At 47.3% G+C, this 20,998-nt stretch overlaps 1 protein-coding gene across 1 annotated transcript in view; it reads left to right on the forward strand.

Moving 5' to 3' along the window:
* palm2akap2 (PALM2 and AKAP2 fusion) overlaps positions 1–20,998 on the forward strand; it is an 89,542-nt gene that overhangs the window by 32,684 nt on the left and 35,860 nt on the right. The window contains exon 3 of the mRNA XM_031826011.1: positions 4,205–4,335. Coding sequence (XP_031681871.1) covers positions 4,205–4,335 — 131 coding nt within the window. The remainder of the gene's footprint in view (positions 1–4,204; positions 4,336–20,998) is intronic.

The following is a 20,998-nucleotide window of genomic DNA, read 5'->3' on the forward strand; positions in this document are numbered from 1 at the left end:
GTCCGATAGGCTTTCAATTGAAAACCACCTACATTAAAATAAATCCCACTTCCTGGATGGATTCTTCACAGATTTCCACCTGCCATATCAGTTCTGTAATACTCACAGCCATTATTTTAACAGTTTTGGAAACTTTAGAGTGTTTCATATCCAATACTACCATGCATATGCATATCCTAGCTTCTGGGCCTGAGTAACAGGCAGTTTACATTGGGCACCTCATTCATCCAAACGTCCGAATACTGCCCCCTACCCCGAAGAAGCTAAAGAGAAATAAAAATGAATATTTTTATCTTCTTAGTCGCTCAGTTTTACTGTTATTCTTTAGCTTTTTATCCTCTTATGTTTGTTGTAAATAGTAAATAGTAAATAGTAAATATATCATTGTTTTAACTATTGTTTTCCTGTAAAGCACATTATATTGCATTCCATGTCTGAAATGTGTTTTATATCTAAAATCTTCATTTGATTTGACTTCTTGTTACCAATGTGTCCTGGTCAAAGTAATGCAGTAAGTAGTTGTTCCATTTGGGACGAAGCCTGTGGCTTTGGGACAGTTAAAAGGCCAGTTGGCAGAGAACCTGAGGGACCTACTGGGGACATAACTTAATGGCATGTTTGCTTTATCTTGGCCAGGTCGCGGTTGTAAATGAGAACTTGTTCTCAACTAGACTACCTGCTTAAATAAAGGTGAAATATATAGATTTATTTTTTTAACATGTACTGGGCTGGACAATCATCAATTGATTTAAAAACCAATAGAAGAATCCTAAAATGCAGAGACCTTAAATCCGGTGTAATGTGTGTTTTCCGTCTGGTCTTGGGTCCATACCCGTGCTGCAGCATTCTGTATGTTTTGCAGTTGACCAATGGCTTTTCTAGGGTTGACCAGAGACGAGAGTATTACAGTAGTCAAGCCTGGATGAGTCTCTCTGTATCAGCCTGAGAGAGAAATGTACAGTACATAGATAAATTAAAAATAATAAATGGTTTGTTTACAGTGAAATGCAGGACTGGAATAACAAACTAGTCTGGAGTCTGGCTGCTCATTCTCAGATCTGTTTCCTGGTCAAATGCCATAAACATAAATCTGTTTGAAGTTAGCCCTGTGCCGGTCTGCTGTATAGTACACAATCTATCTGCTAATTGTTCAATGTCTCTCTGTCTCTCTGTGTCTCTCTGTGTCTCTCGTTATCTCTTTGTGTGCCTCTCTGTGTGTCTCTGTGTCTCTCTGTGTCTCTGTGTGTCTCTGTCTCTGTGTCTGTGTCTCTCTGTGTGTCTCTGTGTGTCTCTGTGTGTCTCTGTCTCTGTGTCTGTGTCTCTCTGTGTGTTTCTGTGTGTCTCTGTGTCTGTGTCTCTCTGTGTGTCTCTGTGTCTCTGTGTGTCTCTGTGTCTCTGTGTGTCTCTGTGTGTCTCTGTGTCTCTGTGTGTCTCTGTGTGTCTCTGTCTCTGTGTCTGTGTCTCTCTGTGTGTCTCTGTGTCTCTGTGTGTCTCTGTGTGTCTCTGTGTCTCTGTGTCTCTCTGTGTGTCTCTGTTTGTCTCTGTGTGTCTCTGTGTGTCTAGTATGTAGTACGAATAGTACACAATACTCAGAAAAAAGAACCAACTTCTATCGTCTGCATATGTGACATAGATATTAGTCAGAAACATTTATTTCAGCACCAAAATGTACTAAAAGTGTACAAGTAGGTTAATTTTTGTCTTCAAATAAGATGTTAGTGGAATCATACGTGTGTTTATCAGATGTTATTGTGTAGCGAAATGCTTGTAGTCATGAAGTCACTATCATTCAGATGTTATTGTGTAGCGAAATGCTTGTAGTCATGAAGTCACTATCATTCAGATGCTATTGTGTAGCGAAATGCTTGTAGTCATGAAGTCACTATCATTCACAACAGAGTTTTGTAAGATTTGTGGGAAAGAGTTTGTCAGGACCGACGCGTCCTCTTATCCATGACAAACACCCACGGGTAACCTATCAACATTCAAAGGCCCGCTGATTGGTCAGAATTCGGACGTTCCCTGTGACGAAGTAAGTGCAGAGAGAGGAAGAACGCTACCCAGACCCACGGGATGGACAGCTGTGTCCATTTACCCAGACCCACGGGATGGACAGCTGTGTCCATTTACCCAGAACCACGGGCTGGACAGCTGTGTCCATTTACCCAGACCCACGGGATGGACAGCTGTGTCCATTTACCCAGAACCACGGGCTGGACAGCTGTGTCCATTTACCCAGACCCACGGGATGGACAGCTGTGTCCATTTACCCAGACCCACGGGCTGGACAGCTGTGTCCATTTACCCAGACCCACGGGATGGACAGCTGTGTCCATTTACCCAGAACCACGGGATGGACAGCTGTGTCCATTTACCCAGACCCACGGGATGAACAGCTGTGTCCATTTACCCAGACCCACGGGATGGACAGCTGTGTCCATTTACCCAGAACCACGGGATGGACAGCTGTGTCCATTTACCCAGAACCACGGGATGGACAGCTGTGTCCATTTACCCAGACCCACGGGATGGACAGCTGTGTCCATTTACCCAGACCCACAGCTGGACAGCAGTGTCCATTTACCCAGACCCACGGGATGGACAGCTGTGTCCATTTACCCAGAACCACGGGATGGACAGCTGTGTCCATTTACCCAGACCCACGGGATGAACACCTGTGTCCATTTACCCAGACCCACGGGATGGACAGCTGTGTCCATTTACCCAGAACCACGGGATGGACAGCTGTGTCCATTTACCCAGACCCACGGGCTGGACAGCTGTGTCCATTTACCCAGACCCACGGGATGGTCAGCTGTGTCCATTTACCCAGAACCACGGGATGAACAGCTGTGTCCATTTACCCAGACCCACGGGATGGACAGCTGTGTCCATTTACCCAGACCCACGGAATGGACAGCTGTGTCCATTTACCCAGACCCACGGGATGGACAGCTGTGTCCATTTACCCAGACCCACGGGATGGACAGCTGTGTCCATTTACCCAGACCCACGGGATGGACAGCTGTGTCCATTTACCCAGACCCACGGGATAGACAGCTGTGTTCATTTACCCAGAACCACGGGATGGACAGCTGTGTCCATTTACCCAGACCCACGGGATGGACAGCTGTGTCCATTTACCCAGAACCACGGGATGGACAGCTGTGTCCATTTACCCAGACCCACGGGATGAACAGCTGTCGGTGAGACAGACCTGTCCAATAGCACTGTCGGTGAGACAGACCTGTCCAACAGCACTGTCGGTGAGACAGACCTGTCCAACAGCACTGTCGGTGAGACAGACCTGTCCAACAGCACTGTCGGTGAGACAGACCTGTCCAACAGCACTGTCGGTGAGACAGACCTGTCCAACAGCACTGTCGGTGAGACAGACCTGTCCAACAGCACTGTCGGTGAGACAGACCTGTCCAACAGCACTGTCGGTGAGACAGACCTGTCCAACAGCACTGTCGGTGAGACAGACCTGTCCAGCGGATCGGACTTTGTTTACATAAGACAAAATGTCTCACTTTTTTTCTTCACCTGAGACATTCTGCACCTTAACTAGATGTAAAACCTCCTGCATGAAAACATCAAAATAAGTTACAGATTTCTTGAGTTATCTTAGATTCATTCCGTCTATTTTGAGGAAGTGATACTGCCTTCCTTCAGATAGTGTCTCATGGGGGGAAAAACATCAGTAACTGCCACAGAACTGAATTCTTGTTTTTCTTAAATGAGAAACAGAAAAACACACATGGAATCAATAGTTCAGTTCTTTAAGTAAGTAGTAGATAAAACATCTGTCTGTCAATTTACGTGTTTTATTGTCATGGGAAAAACATGTTAACTTTGCCAAAGCAAATGAAAAAGATAATATACAAAAGTGAAATAAACAAAAAGTTCCAAAAGAATAAAGACATTTTTCAATTATACTGTTATCTATATATGCAGTGTTGTAACTGTGCAAATAGTTTTAAAGTACAAAAGACAAAATAAATAAACATAGATATGGGTTGTATTTACAATGGTGTTTGTTCTTCACTGGTTGCCCTTTTCTTGTGGCAACAGGTCACACATCTTGCTGCTGTGATGTCACACCGTGGTGTTTAACCCAGTAGATATGGGAGTTTATCAACAATTATTTTATATTTTTTTCTAAACCTGTTGTCTCTTTTCTTATCTGTCTCTCTGTCACCAGTCTAAAGCCATGAGAGAGCGTTGGCTCCTACAAGGCACGTCCCCTGGAACTAACGACGAAGACGATGGCCGAAGAAGACAGCTGGAGAAGGACGAAGAGCAGGGGAAGAGACTGGAGGACACTATTCACAGGTACAAACATAGGAGAGGAAGAGACTGGGGGACACTATTCACAGGTACACACATAGGAGAGTTAGAGACTGGGGGACACTATTCACAGGTACACACATAGGAGAGTTAGAGACTGGAGGACACTATTCACAGGTACAAACATAGGAGAGGAAGAGACTGGGGGACACTATTCACAGGTAAACACATAGGAGAGTTAGAGACTGGGGGACACTATTTACAGGTACACACATAGGAGAGTTAGAGACTGGGGGACACTATTTACAGGTACAAACATAGGAGAGGAAGAGACTGGGGGATACTATTCACAGGTACACACATAGGAGAGGAAGAGACTGGGGGACACTATTCACAGGTACACACATAGGAGAGTTAGAGACTGGGGGACACTATTTACGGTTGCACACACATGCAGTTAGTGATGGGAAGCAGAGGCTTTCTGAAGCCTTTCACCAAACTGTGCCAAGAACAGATCATTACTCTGAACACAACGCCCATTAGAACACAACACCCATTAGAACACAATGCCCATTAGAACACAACGCCCATTAGAACACAACACCCATTAGAACACAACGCCCATTAGAACACATCGCCCATTAGAACACAACGGCCATTAGAACACAACGCCCATTAGTGACATCTGGTGGTCACCAATAAAAAGCAGCGTTTGACAGTCATTTCAAAGTTTGCTCTCCACAATCTAGCATCAAATCTCCGAGGCGCAGCGGTTCATCGCAGGTCGTCGTAGCCTAGAATCAGTTACCATTCCAGGTTGGAACCTTCCATCATCCGTCCCCTTGTTGCTGTGAATCCCTTGTTTTTGCTGTCAAAAACTGTGAGTAGGTGGCGTTATTTAGGATGCTTAAGATAGAAGCTTATTACTATATGAAATTAAACAAATTGTTTGAACAACAATGTGCAGAAAGTGTATTGAAATAAAATATATTTGTAATAATAATAATAAGTATTCGCCAGATTTCAACTTCATTTCCCTCTGTCAGTGTTCTGGTCCCTGACTCTAGTTACTGAGCTACCAGTCAGACGACACGACATGAACAAATCCTGACTACATTGTGGACCTAACTACGGTGTCCTATAGAGGTCAGTGTTTGAATGCAACTTGGAATCGAAGAAAAGCACCAGAAATCAGTGTGATCTCGCAAGTGATCAAACAAAACTTCAGAAGTGTCACGTCTCCACCCCCCCCCCCCCCCCCCGGTGCTTGAGGACGCCAGGCTGCCCTGCATCACGCACTCCCATCATCCATTGCGCACACCTGCCTTCCCTCGTCACGCCCTTCAGCGATATCTCACCTGGACTCACTCATCACCTGTTTATTACCTCCCCTATATAAGTCAGGTTCCCTGCTCTGTTCACCTGGACTCACTCAACACCTGTTTATTACCTCCCCTATATAAGTCAGGTTCCCTGCTCTGTTCACCTGGACTCACTCAACACCTGTTTATTACCTCCCCTATATAAGTCAGGTTCCCCTGCTCTGTTCACCTGGACTCACTCATCACCTGTTTATTATCTCCCCTATATAAGTCAGGTTCCCTGCTCTGTTCCCTGCTGATGCATTGATTGTGTTTTGTCTGTATTACTCGTGTACTGACGCTGTTCCTGTCTCGTTCCATGTCCGTTCCTTATTAAATGTTTGACTCCCCCGTACCTGCTCTGTCTCTCCAGCGGCATCCCATGTGACACATTGTGATGGATCAGTAGTGCTTTGAAGAACCACGAGCATCGAAGCTCTGGTATCACTCTTTCCCTCATTACATTACGGTGTTGATTCTGTTCTGTTTTTGGAGAAGCACAAGTAAGTACTCAATGTCTTGTGCTGACAAGTTGATGTATCTCAACACGGTTGACCATCAGTTCTATCACGAGAGGTCACCTGGGCTTCCTGCTTTAGTTCGGCTTCTAATCACCACATCTTCAAAGTCCTTGATTGAATACCTGTTGGAGACGGGATGCAAATTGATGAAAGTCTAGGGTGTCGGGTAGAGGTAGAGGTGATATGATCCTTAACTCGCCTGTCGAACCCCTTTCGTGTGGAACAAAAAGTGAGCGCTACGGGGCGATAGTCTTTCAGTTATCTTGGCTTTCCAGGATAAGTGGCCCTGTCTACTGGTGACAGTGTTGAGGCTGTGGGGGAAGTGTTGAGGCTGTGGGGAAGTGTTGAGGCTGTGGGGGAAGTGTTGAGGCTGAGTGTTGAGGCTGTGGGGGAAGTGTTGAGGCTGTGGGGAAGTGTTGAGGCTGTGTGGAAGTGTTGAGGCTGTGGGGAAGTGTTGAGGCTGTGGGGAAGTGTTGATGCTGTGGGGAAGTGTTGAGGCTGTGGGGAAGTGTTGAGGCTGTGGGGAGGTGTTGAGGCTGTGGGGAAGTGTTGAGGCTGTGGGGAAGTGTTGAGGCTGTGGGGAAGTGTTGAGGCTGTGGGGGAAGTGTTGAGGCTGTGGGGAAGTGTTGAGGCTGAGTGTTGAGGCTGTGGGGAGGTGTTGAGGCTGTGGGGAAGTGTTGAGGCTGTGGGGAGGTGTTGAGGCTGTGGGGGAAGTGTTGAGGCTGTGTGGGAAGTGTTGAGACTGAGTGTTGAGGCTGTGAGGAAGTGTTGAGGCTGTGGGGAAGTGTTGAGGCTGTGGGGAAGTGTTGAGGCTGTGGGGAAGTGTTGAGACTGTGGGGAAGTGTTGAGGCTGTGGGGAAGTGTTGAGGCTGTGGGGAAGTGTTGAGGCTGTGGGGAAGTGTTGAGGCTGTGGGGAGGTGTTGAGGCTGTGGGGAAGTGTTGAGGCTGAGTGTTGAGGCTGTGGGGAAGTGTTGAGGCTGTGGGGAGGTGTTGAGGCTGTGAGGAAGTGTTGAGGCTGTGGGGAAGTGTTGAGGCTGTGGGGAAGTGTTGAGACTGTGAGGAAGTGTTGAGGCTGTGGGGAAGTGTTGAGGCTGTGGGGAAGTGTTGAGGCTGTGGGGAAGTGTTGAGGCTGTGAGGAAGTGTTGAGGCTGTGGGGAAGTGTTGAGGCTGTGAGAAAGTGTTGAGGCTGTGGGGAAGTGTTGAGGCTGTGGGGAAGTGTTGAGGCTGTGGGGAAGTGTTGAGGCTGAGTGTTGAGGCTGTGGGGAGGTGTTGAGGCTGTGGGGAAGTGTTGAGGCTGTGGGGAGGTGTTGAGGCTGTGGGGGAAGTGTTGAGGCTGTGTGGGAAGTGTTGAGACTGAGTGTTGAGGCTGTGAGGAAGTGTTGAGGCTGTGGGGAAGTGTTGAGGCTGTGGGGAAGTGTTGAGGCTGTGGGGAAGTGTTGAGACTGTGGGGAAGTGTTGAGGCTGTGGGGAAGTGTTGAGGCTGTGGGGAAGTGTTGAGGCTGTGGGGAAGTGTTGAGGCTGTGGGGAGGTGTTGAGGCTGTGGGGAAGTGTTGAGGCTGAGTGTTGAGGCTGTGGGGAAGTGTTGAGGCTGTGGGGAGGTGTTGAGGCTGTGAGGAAGTGTTGAGGCTGTGGGGAAGTGTTGAGGCTGTGGGGAAGTGTTGAGACTGTGAGGAAGTGTTGAGGCTGTGGGGAAGTGTTGAGGCTGTGGGGAAGTGTTGAGGCTGTGGGGAAGTGTTGAGGCTGTGAGGAAGTGTTGAGGCTGTGGGGAAGTGTTGAGGCTGTGAGAAAGTGTTGAGGCTGTGGGGAAGTGTTGAGGCTGTGGGGAAGTGTTGAGGCTGAGTGTTGAGGCTGTGGGGGAAGTGTTGAGGCTGTGGGGAAGTGTTGAGGCTGTGGGGAAGTGTTGAGGCTGTGGGGAAGTGTTGAGACTGTGGGGAAGTGTTGAGGCTGTGGGGAAGTGTTGAGGCTGTGGGGAAGTGTTGAGGCTGTGGGGAAGTGTTGATGCTGTGAGGAAGTGTTGAGGCTGTGGGGAAGTGTTGAGGCTCAGTGTTGAGGCTGTGGGGAGGTGTTGAGGCTGTGGGGAAGTGTTGCAGCTGTGGGGAAGTGTTGAGGCTGTGGGGAAGTGTTGAGGCTGTGGGGAAGTATTGAGGTTGTGAGGAAGTGTTGAGGCTGTGGGGAAGTGTTGAGGCTGTGGGGAAGTGTTGAGGCTGTGGGGAAGTGTTGAGGCTGTGGGGAGGTGTTGAGGCTGTGAGGAAGTGTTGAGGCTGTGGGGAAGTGTTGAGGCTGTGGGGAAGTGTTGAGGCTGTGAGGAAGTGTTGAGGCTGTGGGGAAGTGTTGAGGCTGTGAGGAAGTGTTGAGGCTGTGGGGAAGTGTTGAGGCTGTGGGGAAGTGTTGAGGCTGTGGGGAAGTGTTGAGACTGTGGGGAAGTGTTGAGGCTGTGGGGAAGTGTTGAGGCTGTGGGGAAGTGTTGAGGCTGTGGGGAAGTGTTGAGGCTGTGGGGAGGTGTTGAGGCTGTGGGGAAGTGTTGAGGCTGAGTGTTGAGGCTGTGGGGAAGTGTTGAGGCTGTGGGGAGGTGTTGAGGCTGTGAGGAAGTGTTGAGGCTGTGGGGAAGTGTTGAGGCTGTGGGGAAGTGTTGAGGCTGTGAGGAAGTGTTGAGGCTGTGGGGAAGTGTTGAGGCTGTGAGGAAGTGTTGAGGCTGTGGGGAAGTGTTGAGGCTGTGGGGAAGTGTTGAGGCTGTGGGGAAGTGTTGAGGCTGTGGGGAAGTGTTGAGGCTGTGAGGAAGTGTTGAGGCTGTGGGGAAGTGTTGAGGCTGAGTGTTGAGGCTGTGGGGAGGTGTTGAGGCTGTGGGGAAGTGTTGCAGCTGTGGGGAAGTGTTGAGGCTGTGGGGAAGTGTTGAGGCTGTGGGGAAGTGTTGAGGCTGTGAGGAAGTGTTGAGGCTGTGGGGAAGTGTTGAGGCTGTGAGAAAGTGTTGAGGCTGTGGGGAAGTGTTGAGGCTGTGGGGAAGTGTTGAGGCTGTGGGGAAGTGTTGAGGCTGTGGGGAAGTGTTGAGGCTGTGAGGAAGTGTTGAGGCTGTGGGGAAGTGTTGAGGCTGAGTGTTGAGGCTGTGGGGAGGTGTTGAGGCTGTGGGGAAGTGTTGCAGCTGTGGGGAAGTGTTGAGGCTGTGGGGAAGTGTTGAGGCTGTGGGGAAGTGTTGAGGCTGTGGGGAAGTGTTGAGGCTGTGAGGAAGTGTTGAGGCTGTGGGGAAGTGTTGAGGCTGTGAGAAAGTGTTGAGGCTGTGGGGAAGTGTTGAGGCTGTGGGGAAGTGTTGAGGCTGTGGGGAAGTGTTGAGGCTGTGGGGAAGTGTTGAGGCTGTGAGGAAGTGTTGAGGCTGTGGGGAAGTGTTGAGGCTGTGAGGAAGTGTTGAGGCTGTGGGGAAGTGTTGAGGCTGTGGGGAAGTGTTGAGGCTGTGGGGAACTCTATATCTTACGAATGAATGGGCCTAAATGTCATTCATAAAGTTTCATTACTGTCTGTTATGGCAGGTAATATCGTAGTCGATGCACGGTTTCTTTACGTAGATGAAGTGGACTGAAAGTCAGAGTCTTGATATCCTGCTCATTATGTAACACAGTCACTGAGTCATTCACATGTGAAAGAACCATTCTCCAAGATTTCCCCCTAACATAACATAACAGTTCAGAAGAGTCCACTATAAGAAGTGGTATTCATTGCAGACACCTGATAGGCATAACTAACAAATAGGACATAGAGTTTTTTTTGTGCACTAGGTTAAACTTTTTCCATATATAGGCATAGAGCATGTCATTAGGGGGCTTTTATATAGCCATAGAGCATGTCATTAGGGGGCTTTTATATAGCCATAGAGCATGTCATTAGGGGGCTTTTATATAGCCATAGAGCATGTCATTAGGGGGCTTTTATATAGCCATAGAGCATGTCATTAGGGGGCTTTTATATAGCTATAGAGCATGTCATTAGGGGGCTTTTATATAGCCATAGAGCATGTCATTAGTGGGCTTTCAATATGTTCTTTGCAGCAACACTTCAGGCCGTTAAACCGCAGCTAACAACCGTTCCTGTGTTGGCTAGAGACTAGAGAAGCACGTGGACTATTCAGAGAGAGACACAGTGAGCCTCTACTGCCTGTGGTACAAATCTCTCTTTCTCTGTGGTATACCTCTCTCTTTCTCTGTGGTATACCTCTCTCTTTCTCTGTGGTATACCTCTCTCTTTCTCTGTGGTATACCTCTCTCTTCCTCTGTGGTATACCTCTCTCTTTCTCTGTGGTATACCTCTCTCTTTCTCTGTGGTATACCTCTCTCTCTTTCTCTGTGGTATACCTCTCTCTCTTTCTCTGTGGTATACCTCTCTCTTCCTCTGTGGTATACCTCTCTCTCTTCCTCTGTGATATACCTCTCTCTCTTCCTCTGTGGTATACCTCTCTTCCTCTGTGGTACACCTCTCTCTTCCTCTGTGGTATACCTCTCTCTTTCTCTGTGGTATTCCTCTCTCTCTTTCTCTGTGGTATACCTCTCGCTTTCTCAGTGGTATACCTCTCTCTTTCTCTGTGGTATACCTCTCTCTTCCTCTGTGGTATACCTCTCTCTTTCTCTGTGGTACACCTCTCTCTCTTTCTCTGTGGTATACCTCTCTCTTTCTCTGTGGTATACCTCTCTCTTTCTCTGTGGTATACCTCTCTCTTTCTCTGTGGTATACCTCTCTCTTTCTCAGTGGTATACCTCTCTCTTTCTCTGTGGTATACCTCTCTCTTTCTCTGTGGTATACCTCTCTCTTCCTCTGTGGTATTCCTCTCTCTTTCTCTGTGGTATGCTGAGCTGGTAGCTGAGGATGTGGTAGGTAGACAAACAGGCTGCAGCTCTATATTTGCCCCCCTGTGGAACAGAACAGTGGCCCCAAAAATAAACGATGACAATCAGAAGTTTTCCACTGCGGAGAGAGACGGAGGTTTCAGTCATCTAGTCGAGGCGCTTATCCAGAGCGGCTTACAGGAATTTAAGGGTTAAAGTGCCTTGTTCAAGATCACACCTAGTCACCTCAGGGATTCAAACCAGCAACCTTACAGTAACTGACCCAACACTCCACTAGGCTACAGAGACAGCTAGCTAACTATCTCTAGCATAAACCATACTCATAGAATAGACACTTCCTCTGCACAACAACATGGACACTTCCTCTGGACAACAACATGGACACTTCCTCTGCACAACAACATGGACACTTCCTCTGGACAACAACATGGACACTTCCTCTGGACAACAACATGGACACGTCCTCTGGACAACAACATGGACACTTCCTCTGCACAACAACATGGACACTTCCTCTGGACAACAACATGGACACTTCCTGTGGACAACAACATGGACACGTCCTCTGGACAACAACATGGACACTTCCTCTGGACGGCAACATGGACACTTCCTCTGGACAACAACATGGACACTTCCTCTGGACGGCAACATGGACACTTCCTCTGGACAACAACATGGACACTTCCTCTGGACAACAACATGGACACTTCCTCTGGACAACAACATGGACACTTCCTCTGGACAACAACATGGACACTTCCTCTGGACGGCAACATGGACACTTCCTCTGGACAACAACATGGACACTTCCTCTGGACGACAACATGGACACTTCCTCTGGACAACAACATGGACACTTCCTCTGGACAACAACATGGACACTTCCTCTGGACAACAACATGGACACTTCCTCTGGACAACAACATGGACACTTCCTCTGGACAACAACATGGACACTTCCTCTGGACAACAACATGGACACTTCCTCTGGACAACAACATGGACACTTCCTCTGGGCAACAACATGGACACTTCCTCTGGACAACAACATGGACACTTCCTCTGGGCAACAACATGGAGCAACACTCACAGATGCTCATGTTCAGATACATCAACTTGTCAGCACAAGACATTAAGTACATACCTTCTCCAAAAACAGAACAGAATCAACACTGCAATGTAATGATGGAACAATTGATACCAGAGCTCCGATGCTCCGATGCAGTTTTCAAAGCACTACTAATATTATACCTGTACTTAGTGCAGTTGGCAGCTGGGAGGAGGTGCTCTTATTCTCCATGGACTTTACAGTGTCCCATAACTTTTTGGAGTTTGTGCTACAGGATGCAAATTGCTGTTTGCAAAAGCTAGCCTTCACTTTCTTAACTTCCTGTGTATATTGGTTCCTAACTTCCCTGAAAAGTTGCATATCACTGGGGCTATTCGATGCTAATGCAATACGCCACAGAATGTTTTTCTGTGGGCTGGTCAAGAGCGGTCAGGTCTGGAATGAACTAAGGGGTACATCTGTTCCTGGTTCTAAATTTTTTGAATGGGGCATGCTTATTTAAGATGGTGAGGAAAGCACTTTTAAAGAATAACCAGGCATCCTCTACTGATGGAATGAGGTCAATATCCTTCCAAGATACCCTGGCCAGGTCGATTAGAGAGGCCTACTCGCTGAAGTGTTTTAGGGAGCATTTGACAGAGATGAGAGGTGGTCGTTTGACCGCAGACCCATTACGGACGCAGGCAATGAGGCAGTGATCGCTGAGATCCTGGTTGAAAACAGCAGAGGTGTATTTGGAGGGCATTGATCATTTGTGTGAGATTGAGGGCATCAATCTTAGATTGTAGGATGGCCGGGGTGTTAAGCATGTCCCAGTTTAGGTCACCTAACAGCCCGAGCTCTGACGATAGATGGGGGGCAATCAATTCACATATGGTGTCCAGGGCACAGCTGGAGGCAGAGAGTGGTCGATAGCAAGCGGCAACAGTGAGAGACTTGTTTCTGGGAAGGTGGATTTTTAAAAGTAGAAGCTCAAATTGTTTGGGAACAGACCTGGATAGTAAAAAAAAACTTTGCAGGCTTTCGCTGCAGTAGACTGCAACTCCGACCCCTTTGGCAGTTCTATCTTGTCGGAAAATGTTATAGTTAGGGATGGAAATTTCAGGGTTTTTGGTGGTCTTCCTAAGCCAGGATTCAGACACGTGATGAATCATGTCTGAAGCTTTGTTTATCACATGCGAGATCCCACTGATTTCTTGTGTTTTCTTCGATTCCAGGTTGCATTCAAACACTGACCTCTACTGGACACCGTAGTTAGGCCTACAATGTAGTCAGGATTTGTTGATGTGTCATCTGACTGGTAGCTCAGTGAGTAGAGTCAGGGACCAGAACACTGACAGAAGGAACGAGGTTGAATCCTGGCGAATGTTTATTATTATAACAAATATATAGGTTATGACAATCGACAGAGGAGATGAGAGGAGGAGGAGAGGAGAGGAGAGGAGAGGAGAGGAGAGGAGAGGAGAGGAGAGGAGAGGAGAGGAGAGGAGAGGAGAGGAGAGGAGAGGAGAGGAGAGGAGAGGAGAGGAGAGGAGAGGAGAGGAGAGGAGAGGAGAGGAGCTAAATAACATCTCAGTGAATTTATGCTTTATTATATTCAGTGTGATCGTTTGCCTTCCAGGCAGAGAGAAATTAGATGGTTCAATGTTTGTTAACGGGCAGAGCAGGGACAGACTTGGACCAGAAACCGACCCGGGCATTTTCTAACAGATCGGCCCCTATTGTTGGCCAAATAATGATTGTTCTGAACTAGACCTGAGAGTTCAATCTAGGGAAGTGTTCCAGTGTTTATCTAGTCTCTCTGTCTGTGTGACAGAGCGAGAGTGATACCTAATATGGTGGGTAGCTCACATTGGGACCTGTCCTCAGTTCTTCAACAGCAGACAGAGAGAGGAAGGAAGGAATGAAAGGAAGGAAGGAAGGAAAGGAGAGGTTGATTAAAGAGGAGGAAAAGAGAGGTGGATTAAAGAGGAAAGCTATTGTGTTTAATATTCATGAGAAGCAGTCAGTCCTCTGTATTATATTTCATGATAAGCAGTCAGATCTCTGTATACTTTGCCTTCTTTAATCTGTGACAGCCTCCCAAATAGCACACTAGCCCCTATGCAGTTGCCTCTGTTGCCCAGAGCCCATAAGGAATAGGGTGCTATTTGGGATGAACACTTTGATCTGTGCTACCAGGCCGCTCTGTTCTGCTCTGGTCCTTAACACACAATATACATGCTAGAGGTCGACCGATCAATAAACACATCACCTAAGAATCAATAACACAATGATATGTTCCACAACGCACAGTAGGCTAGGTCATCTCTACAGGAATCAGTGATAATATAGACGATGAGAAACAGGAAGAGAGGGTGGGAGAAGGAGGAGGCAGATGAGGAGGCAGATGAGAAGGCAGATGAGGAGGAGAATGAGGAAGAGGAGGAGAAGGAGGAAGAAGAGACGGAAGATGAGGGAGAATGCATCCTGTCAGATGGTATGGTGTGCTACATACCTCAGGTCTCCTGTTAGAGGGTATGGTATGCTACATACCACAGGTCTCCTGTTAGAGGATATGGTGTGCTACATACCTCAGGTCTCCTGTTAGAGGGTATGGTATGCTACATACCCCAGGTCTCCTGTTAGAGGGTATGCTACATACCTCAGGTCTCCTGTTAGAGGGTATGGTATGCTACATACCTCAGGTCTCCTGTTAGAGGGTATGGTATGCTACATACCCCAGGTCTCCTGTTAGAGGGTGTGGATATGTCTGATGTACATCCCTGCACCACCTTGTCCGTTTCTCTCTCTCCTATAGAGAACATCTCCTCAAATGTCCCCCACCGAGCTGGGACTTACAGCCTTGAGCGTGTGTCAGAGGGGAAGGGAACTACATCACCATACACTCATACACTCTCCGGACAGTTTATTAGGTATACCATAATAATGGCAATTGAAGCATGTATACAGGCATCGAGGCTTTTAGTTACTGTTCGATTAAACATTAGACTGGACAAAACTAGTGCCCTAAGTGACTGAGTCTGGTATGATCAGTGCCTGGTGCACCGGTTCTAGTTCCTCAGAAACGGCCTCCTGGGCTTTTCACGCACGACAGTGTCTCGGGTTTACTGAGAATGATGCAACAAACCAAAACATCCAGTCAGCAGCAGTCCTGTGGGTGAAAACAGCTGGTTGATGAGAGGTTAAAGGGGAAAGGGAAGAATCATGCAACACTGGACAAATGAGGAGTGGAAAAACATTGCCTGGTCCGACAAATCTCAGTTCCTGTTGAGTCATGCTGATGGCAGAGTCAGGATTTGGTTTAAGTAGCATGAGTCAATGGCCCCATCCTGCCTGGTGTCAACATTACAGGCTGGTGACGGAGGTAGACCGCTGTCCAATCTGCAGCAACTGAGTGATGCCATTGAATCAGCATGGGCCAACATCCCTGTTGAACATTTATGACTTGTAGAATCCATGCCCCGAAGAATACAAGTTGTTCTGAAGGCAAAGTGGGATGCGAGCCGCTACTAGATGGGTGAATCTTGGAAACTGGCACACACATACATACACACACCCATACACAGACACACACACAGACAGACAGACACACACACACACACAGACATGAACACACACAGAGGCACACACACACACACTGGCACACACACACAGACATGAACACACACACAGACACACAGACACACAGACACACAGACACACAGACACAGACACAGACACACACACACAGTGGAGGCCTCGGGGACCAATAAGCTCGGCTGGGAGATTCAGACAGGAAGAGAGAGAAGGAGAAGTCAAGATTGGGAGGGGAGCTTGTGGGAGGACATCATCATTAACTTTGCCAACGCCTCTCCCTCTCTATCTCTTATTCTCTCTCTCTCTCTCTCTCTCTCTCTCTCTCTCTCTCTCTCTCTCTCTCTCTCTCTCTCTCTCTCTCTGTCTCTAGTCTCTCTCTCTCTCTCTGCTCTCTCTCTCTTTCTCTCTCACTCCCCCTCTCTCTCGCTCTCTCTCTCTCTCTCTTGCTCATTTTCTCGTTCTCTCTCTCTTTTTCTTCTCTCACTCCGCTGCCCTGCAATTGAAAGTAGTTGCTCTGATCAAAGTAGCCACCTTATAAACATTCAGGGTGAGTCGATGAGGCTCCAACCAGAAAAGGGAGTTTGTCGGTACGCAGTTCCTTAAGCAGTAACCTAAAGATAATAAACAGTCCTAAACGTTAGAGGTCATATGTTTGTTGTTCTGAGAGACACATGGAAATCCAGAAAGCCTGTTATAGCTGTACAGTACACCCACAGTTCCTTCTGCAGGCCTTTCTAATCAGGCTTCTCACAGGGCAGCTTTGTGGTCCTCTCCCCTGTCTGACTGATGATTGCTCATATCAATCTGTTGTGTACAATACCGATTAAACTTTGCTGTAGCATTATGGTCTGACAAAGGAGCTGATCGTGGACTTTAGGGAAACGGAGGGCCATACTGTTTCTTCCCTCCTTTCAATAGATTTAAGGCCTCAGAGACTCAAAAAGTTCTCAAACTGCACCACTGAGAGCATCTTGACTGGCTGTATCACCGCTTGGTATGGCAATTGCTTGGCGCTACAGAAGGTGGTGCGTACGGCCCAGTACATCGCTGGGGCTGAACCCCCTGCCATCCAGGACCTCTATACCAGGCGGTGTCAGTCTGCAGCCATAGATTGTTCTCTCTGCTATCGCACGTCAACCGGAACCGGAGCGCTAAGTCTGGAAGCAACTGAACCCTGAACAGCTTCTACCCCCAAGCCATAAGACTGCTAAATAGTTAGTTAAACAGTTAACTAAATAGTTAACACACTGGACTCTACCAACACACACTGGACTCTACCCAGCACACTGGGCTCTACCCAACACACTGGACTCTACCCCACACACTGGACTCTACCCAACACACTGGACTCTACCCCACACACTGGACTCTACACACACTGGACTCTACCCAACACACTGGACTCTACCCCACACACTGGACTCTACCCAACACACTGGACTCTACCCCACACACTGGACTCTACACACACTGGACTCTACCCAACACACTGGACTCTACCCAACACACTGGACTCTACCCCAACACATTGGACTCTACACGCACTGGACTCTCCCCAACACACTGGACTCTACCCAACACACTGGACTCTACCCCAACACATTGGACTCTACACGCACTGGACTCTCCCCAACACACTGGACTCTACCCAACACACTGGACTCTACCCCAACACACTCACACATACTTACTTTGACATTCCAATACACACACACACACGCACACACACACACACACACGCACGCACACACACGCACACACACACACACACACACATAACATTTTGCAGTAGTATCTAACAAGTAATATCTAACAATTCCATAACAATACACACAATACACACATCTAAGTAAAGGAATGAAATAAGAATATGTACATATAAATATATACAAAATATGGATGAGCGATGACCAAGCGGTAGTATTAAATACAGTACATATGAAATGAGTAATGCAAGATATGTAAACATTATTATTAAAGCCTCTTACTGATTCCTTCGCGCGCCAATCCCTTTAGCCTCTTGCTGATCCCTTCGCACGCCAATCCCTTTAGCCTCTTGCTGATTCCTTCGCGCGCCAATCCCTTTAGCCTCTTGCTGATTCCTTCGCACGCCAATCCCTTTAGCCTCTTGCTGATTCCTTCGCACGCCAATCCCTTTAGCCTCTTACTGATCCCTTCGCACGCCAATCCCTTTAGCCTCTTACTGATCCCTTCGCGCGCCAATCCCTTTAGCCTCTTACTGATCCCTTCGCGAGCCAATCCCTTTAGCGGGATGGATTTGACAACATCCAGTGAAATTTGCAGAGCTCCAAATTCAAGATATTCAAGATTCATGAAAATATAAGTGTAATACATCAAAATTAAGCTTATCTTCTTGTTAATCCAGCCACTCTATGATTCAAAAAGGCTTTATGGCGAAATGCGATTATCTGAGGACAGCGCCCCCGCATACAAACGCATGGAAATAATTTTCAACCAGGCAGGTGGCGACACAAAAATCTGAAATAACGATATAATTATAATATATAAAGCATGACCTTTGAAGATCTTCTTCTGTTGGCACTCCAAAATGTCCCAGAAACATCACAAATGGTCCTTTTGGTCGATAATGTCCTTCTTTATATTTATATCCCCAAAATGTCGATTTATTTGGCGTGTTTGATTTAGAAATATTCCAACTCGCCCAAAATGCCTACATAGTATCTAATAAGTTACCTGTAATAATAAATAAATAATATCATATAATACATTGCACTGTTGTGCAAATGGAATAGACAACAGGTGGAAATTATAGGCAATTAGCAAGACACCCCCAATAAAGGAGTGGTTCTGCAGGTGATTACCACTTCTCAGTTCCTATGCTTCCTGGCTGATGTTTTGGTCACTTTTGAATGCTGGCGGTGCTTTCACTCTAGTGGTAGCATGAGACGGAGTCTACAACCCACACAAGTGGCTCAGGTAGTGCAGCTCATCCAGGATGGCACATCAATGCGAGCTGTGGCAAGAAGGTTTGATGTGTCTGTCAGCGTAGTGTCCAGAGCATGGAGGCTCTACCAGGAGACAGGCCAGTACATCAGGAGACGTGGAGGAGGCCGTAGGAGGGCAACAACCCAGCAGCAGGACCGCTACCTCTGCCTTTGTGCAAGGAGGTGCAGGAGGAGGACTGCCAGAGCCCTGCAAAATGACCTCCAGCAGGCCACAAATGTGCATGTGTCTGCTCAAACGGTCAGAAACAGACTTCATGAGGGTGGTATGAGGGCCCGACGTCCACGGGTGGGGGTTGTGCTTACAGCCCAACACTGTGCAGGACGTTTGGCATTTGCCAGAGAACACCAAGATTGGCAAATTCGCCACTGGCGCCCTGTGCTCTTCACAGATGAAAGCAGGTTCACACTGAGCACATGTGACAGACGTGACAGTCTGGAGACGCCGTGGAGAACGTTCTGCTGCCTGCAACATCCTCCAGCATGACCGGTTTGGCGGTGGGTCAGTCATGGTGTGGGGTGGCATTTCTTTGGGGAGCCCCACAGCCCTCCATGTGCTCGCCAGAGGTAGCCTGACTGCCATTAGGTACTGAGATGAGATCCTCAGACCCCTTTTGAGACCATATGCTGGTGCGGTTGGCCCTGGGTTCCTCCTAATGCAAGACAATGCTAGACCTCAAGTGGCTGGAGTGTGTCAGCAGTTCCTGCAAGAGGAAGGCATTGATGCTATGGACTGGCCCACCCGTTCCCCAGACCTGATTCCAATTGAGCACATCTGGGACATCATGTCTCGCTCCATCCACCAACGCCACATTGCACCACAGACTGTCCAGGAGTTGGCGGATGCTTTAGTCCAGGTCTGGAAGGAGATCCCTCAGGAGACCATCCGCCACCTCATCAGGAGCATGCCCAGGCGTTGTAGGGAGGTCATACAGGCACGTGGTGGCCACACACACTATTGAGCCTCATTTTGACTTGTTTTTAGGACATCAAAGTTGGATCAGCCTGTAGTGTGGTTTTCCACTTTAATTTTGAGTGTGACTCCAAATCCAGACCTCTATGGGTTGATACATTTGATTTCCATGGATCATTTTTGTGTGATTTTGTTGTCAGCACATTCAACTATGTAAATCAAAAAGTATTTAATAAGAATATTTCATTCATTCAGATCTAAGATGTGTTATTTTAGTGTTCCCTTTATTTATTTTTGTACTGTTCAGTTGCACCACTAGAGGGAAGCAGAGCCAGTATATTTCCTGTTAGTCTGAGATGTCTGGGTGAATGTGGGACAGGCTCAGTGTTGTACAGTGACTTTACACTGAGATAGCGCCATAAATTCTCTGTTTCTGTCTCTGTCTCTGTCTCTGTTTCTGTCTCTGTCTCTGTATCTGTCTCTGTCTCTGTCAATTCAATTCAATTCAATTCAAGGGCTTTATTGGCATGGGAAACATGTGTTAACATTGCCAAAGCAAGTGAGGTAGACAACATACAAAGTTAATATATAAAGTGAAAAACAAAAAATTAACAGTAAACATTACACATACAGAAGTTTCAAAACAGTAAAGACATTACAAATGTCATATTATATATATATACAGTGTTCTAACAATGTACAAATGGCTAAAGGACACAAGATAAAATAAATAAGCATAAATATGGGTTGTATTTACAATGGTGTTTGTTCTTCACTGGTTGCCCTTTTCTCGTGGCAACAGGTCACAAATCTTGCTGCTGTGATGGCACACTGTGGAATTTCACCCAGTAGATATGGGAGTTTTTCAAAATTGGATTTGTTTTCGAATTCTTTGTGGATCTGTGTAATCTGAGGGAAATATGTCTCTCTAATATGGTCATACATTGGGCAGGAGGTTAGGAAGTGCAGCTCAGTTTCCACCTCATTTTGTGGGCAGTGAGCACATAGCCTGTCTTCTCTTGAGAGCCATGTCTGCCTACGGCGGCCTTTCTCAATAGCAAGGCTATGCTCACTGAGTCTGTACATAGTCAAGGCTTTCCTTAATTTTGGGTCAGTCACAGTGGTCAGGTATTCTGCCGCTGTGTACTCTCTGTTTAGGGCCAAATAGCATTCTAGTTTGCTCTGTTTTTTTGTTAATTCTTTCCAATGTGTTAAGTAGTTATCTTTTTGTTTTCTCATGATTTGGTTGGGTCTAATTGTGCTGCTGTCCTGGGGCTCTGTGGTGTGTGTTTGTGTTTGTGAACAGAGCCCCAGGACCAGCTTGCTTAGGGGACTCTTCTCCAGGTTCATCTCTCTGTAGGTGATGGCTTTGTTATGGAAGGTTTGTTAATCGCTTCCTTTTAGGTGGTTGTAGAATTTAACAGCTCTTTTCTGGATTTTGATAATTAGTGG

The sequence above is a fragment of the Oncorhynchus kisutch genome, linkage group LG6 (assembly GCF_002021735.2).
Source record: "Oncorhynchus kisutch isolate 150728-3 linkage group LG6, Okis_V2, whole genome shotgun sequence".
NCBI classification, from domain to species: Eukaryota; Metazoa; Chordata; class Actinopteri; order Salmoniformes; family Salmonidae; genus Oncorhynchus; species Oncorhynchus kisutch.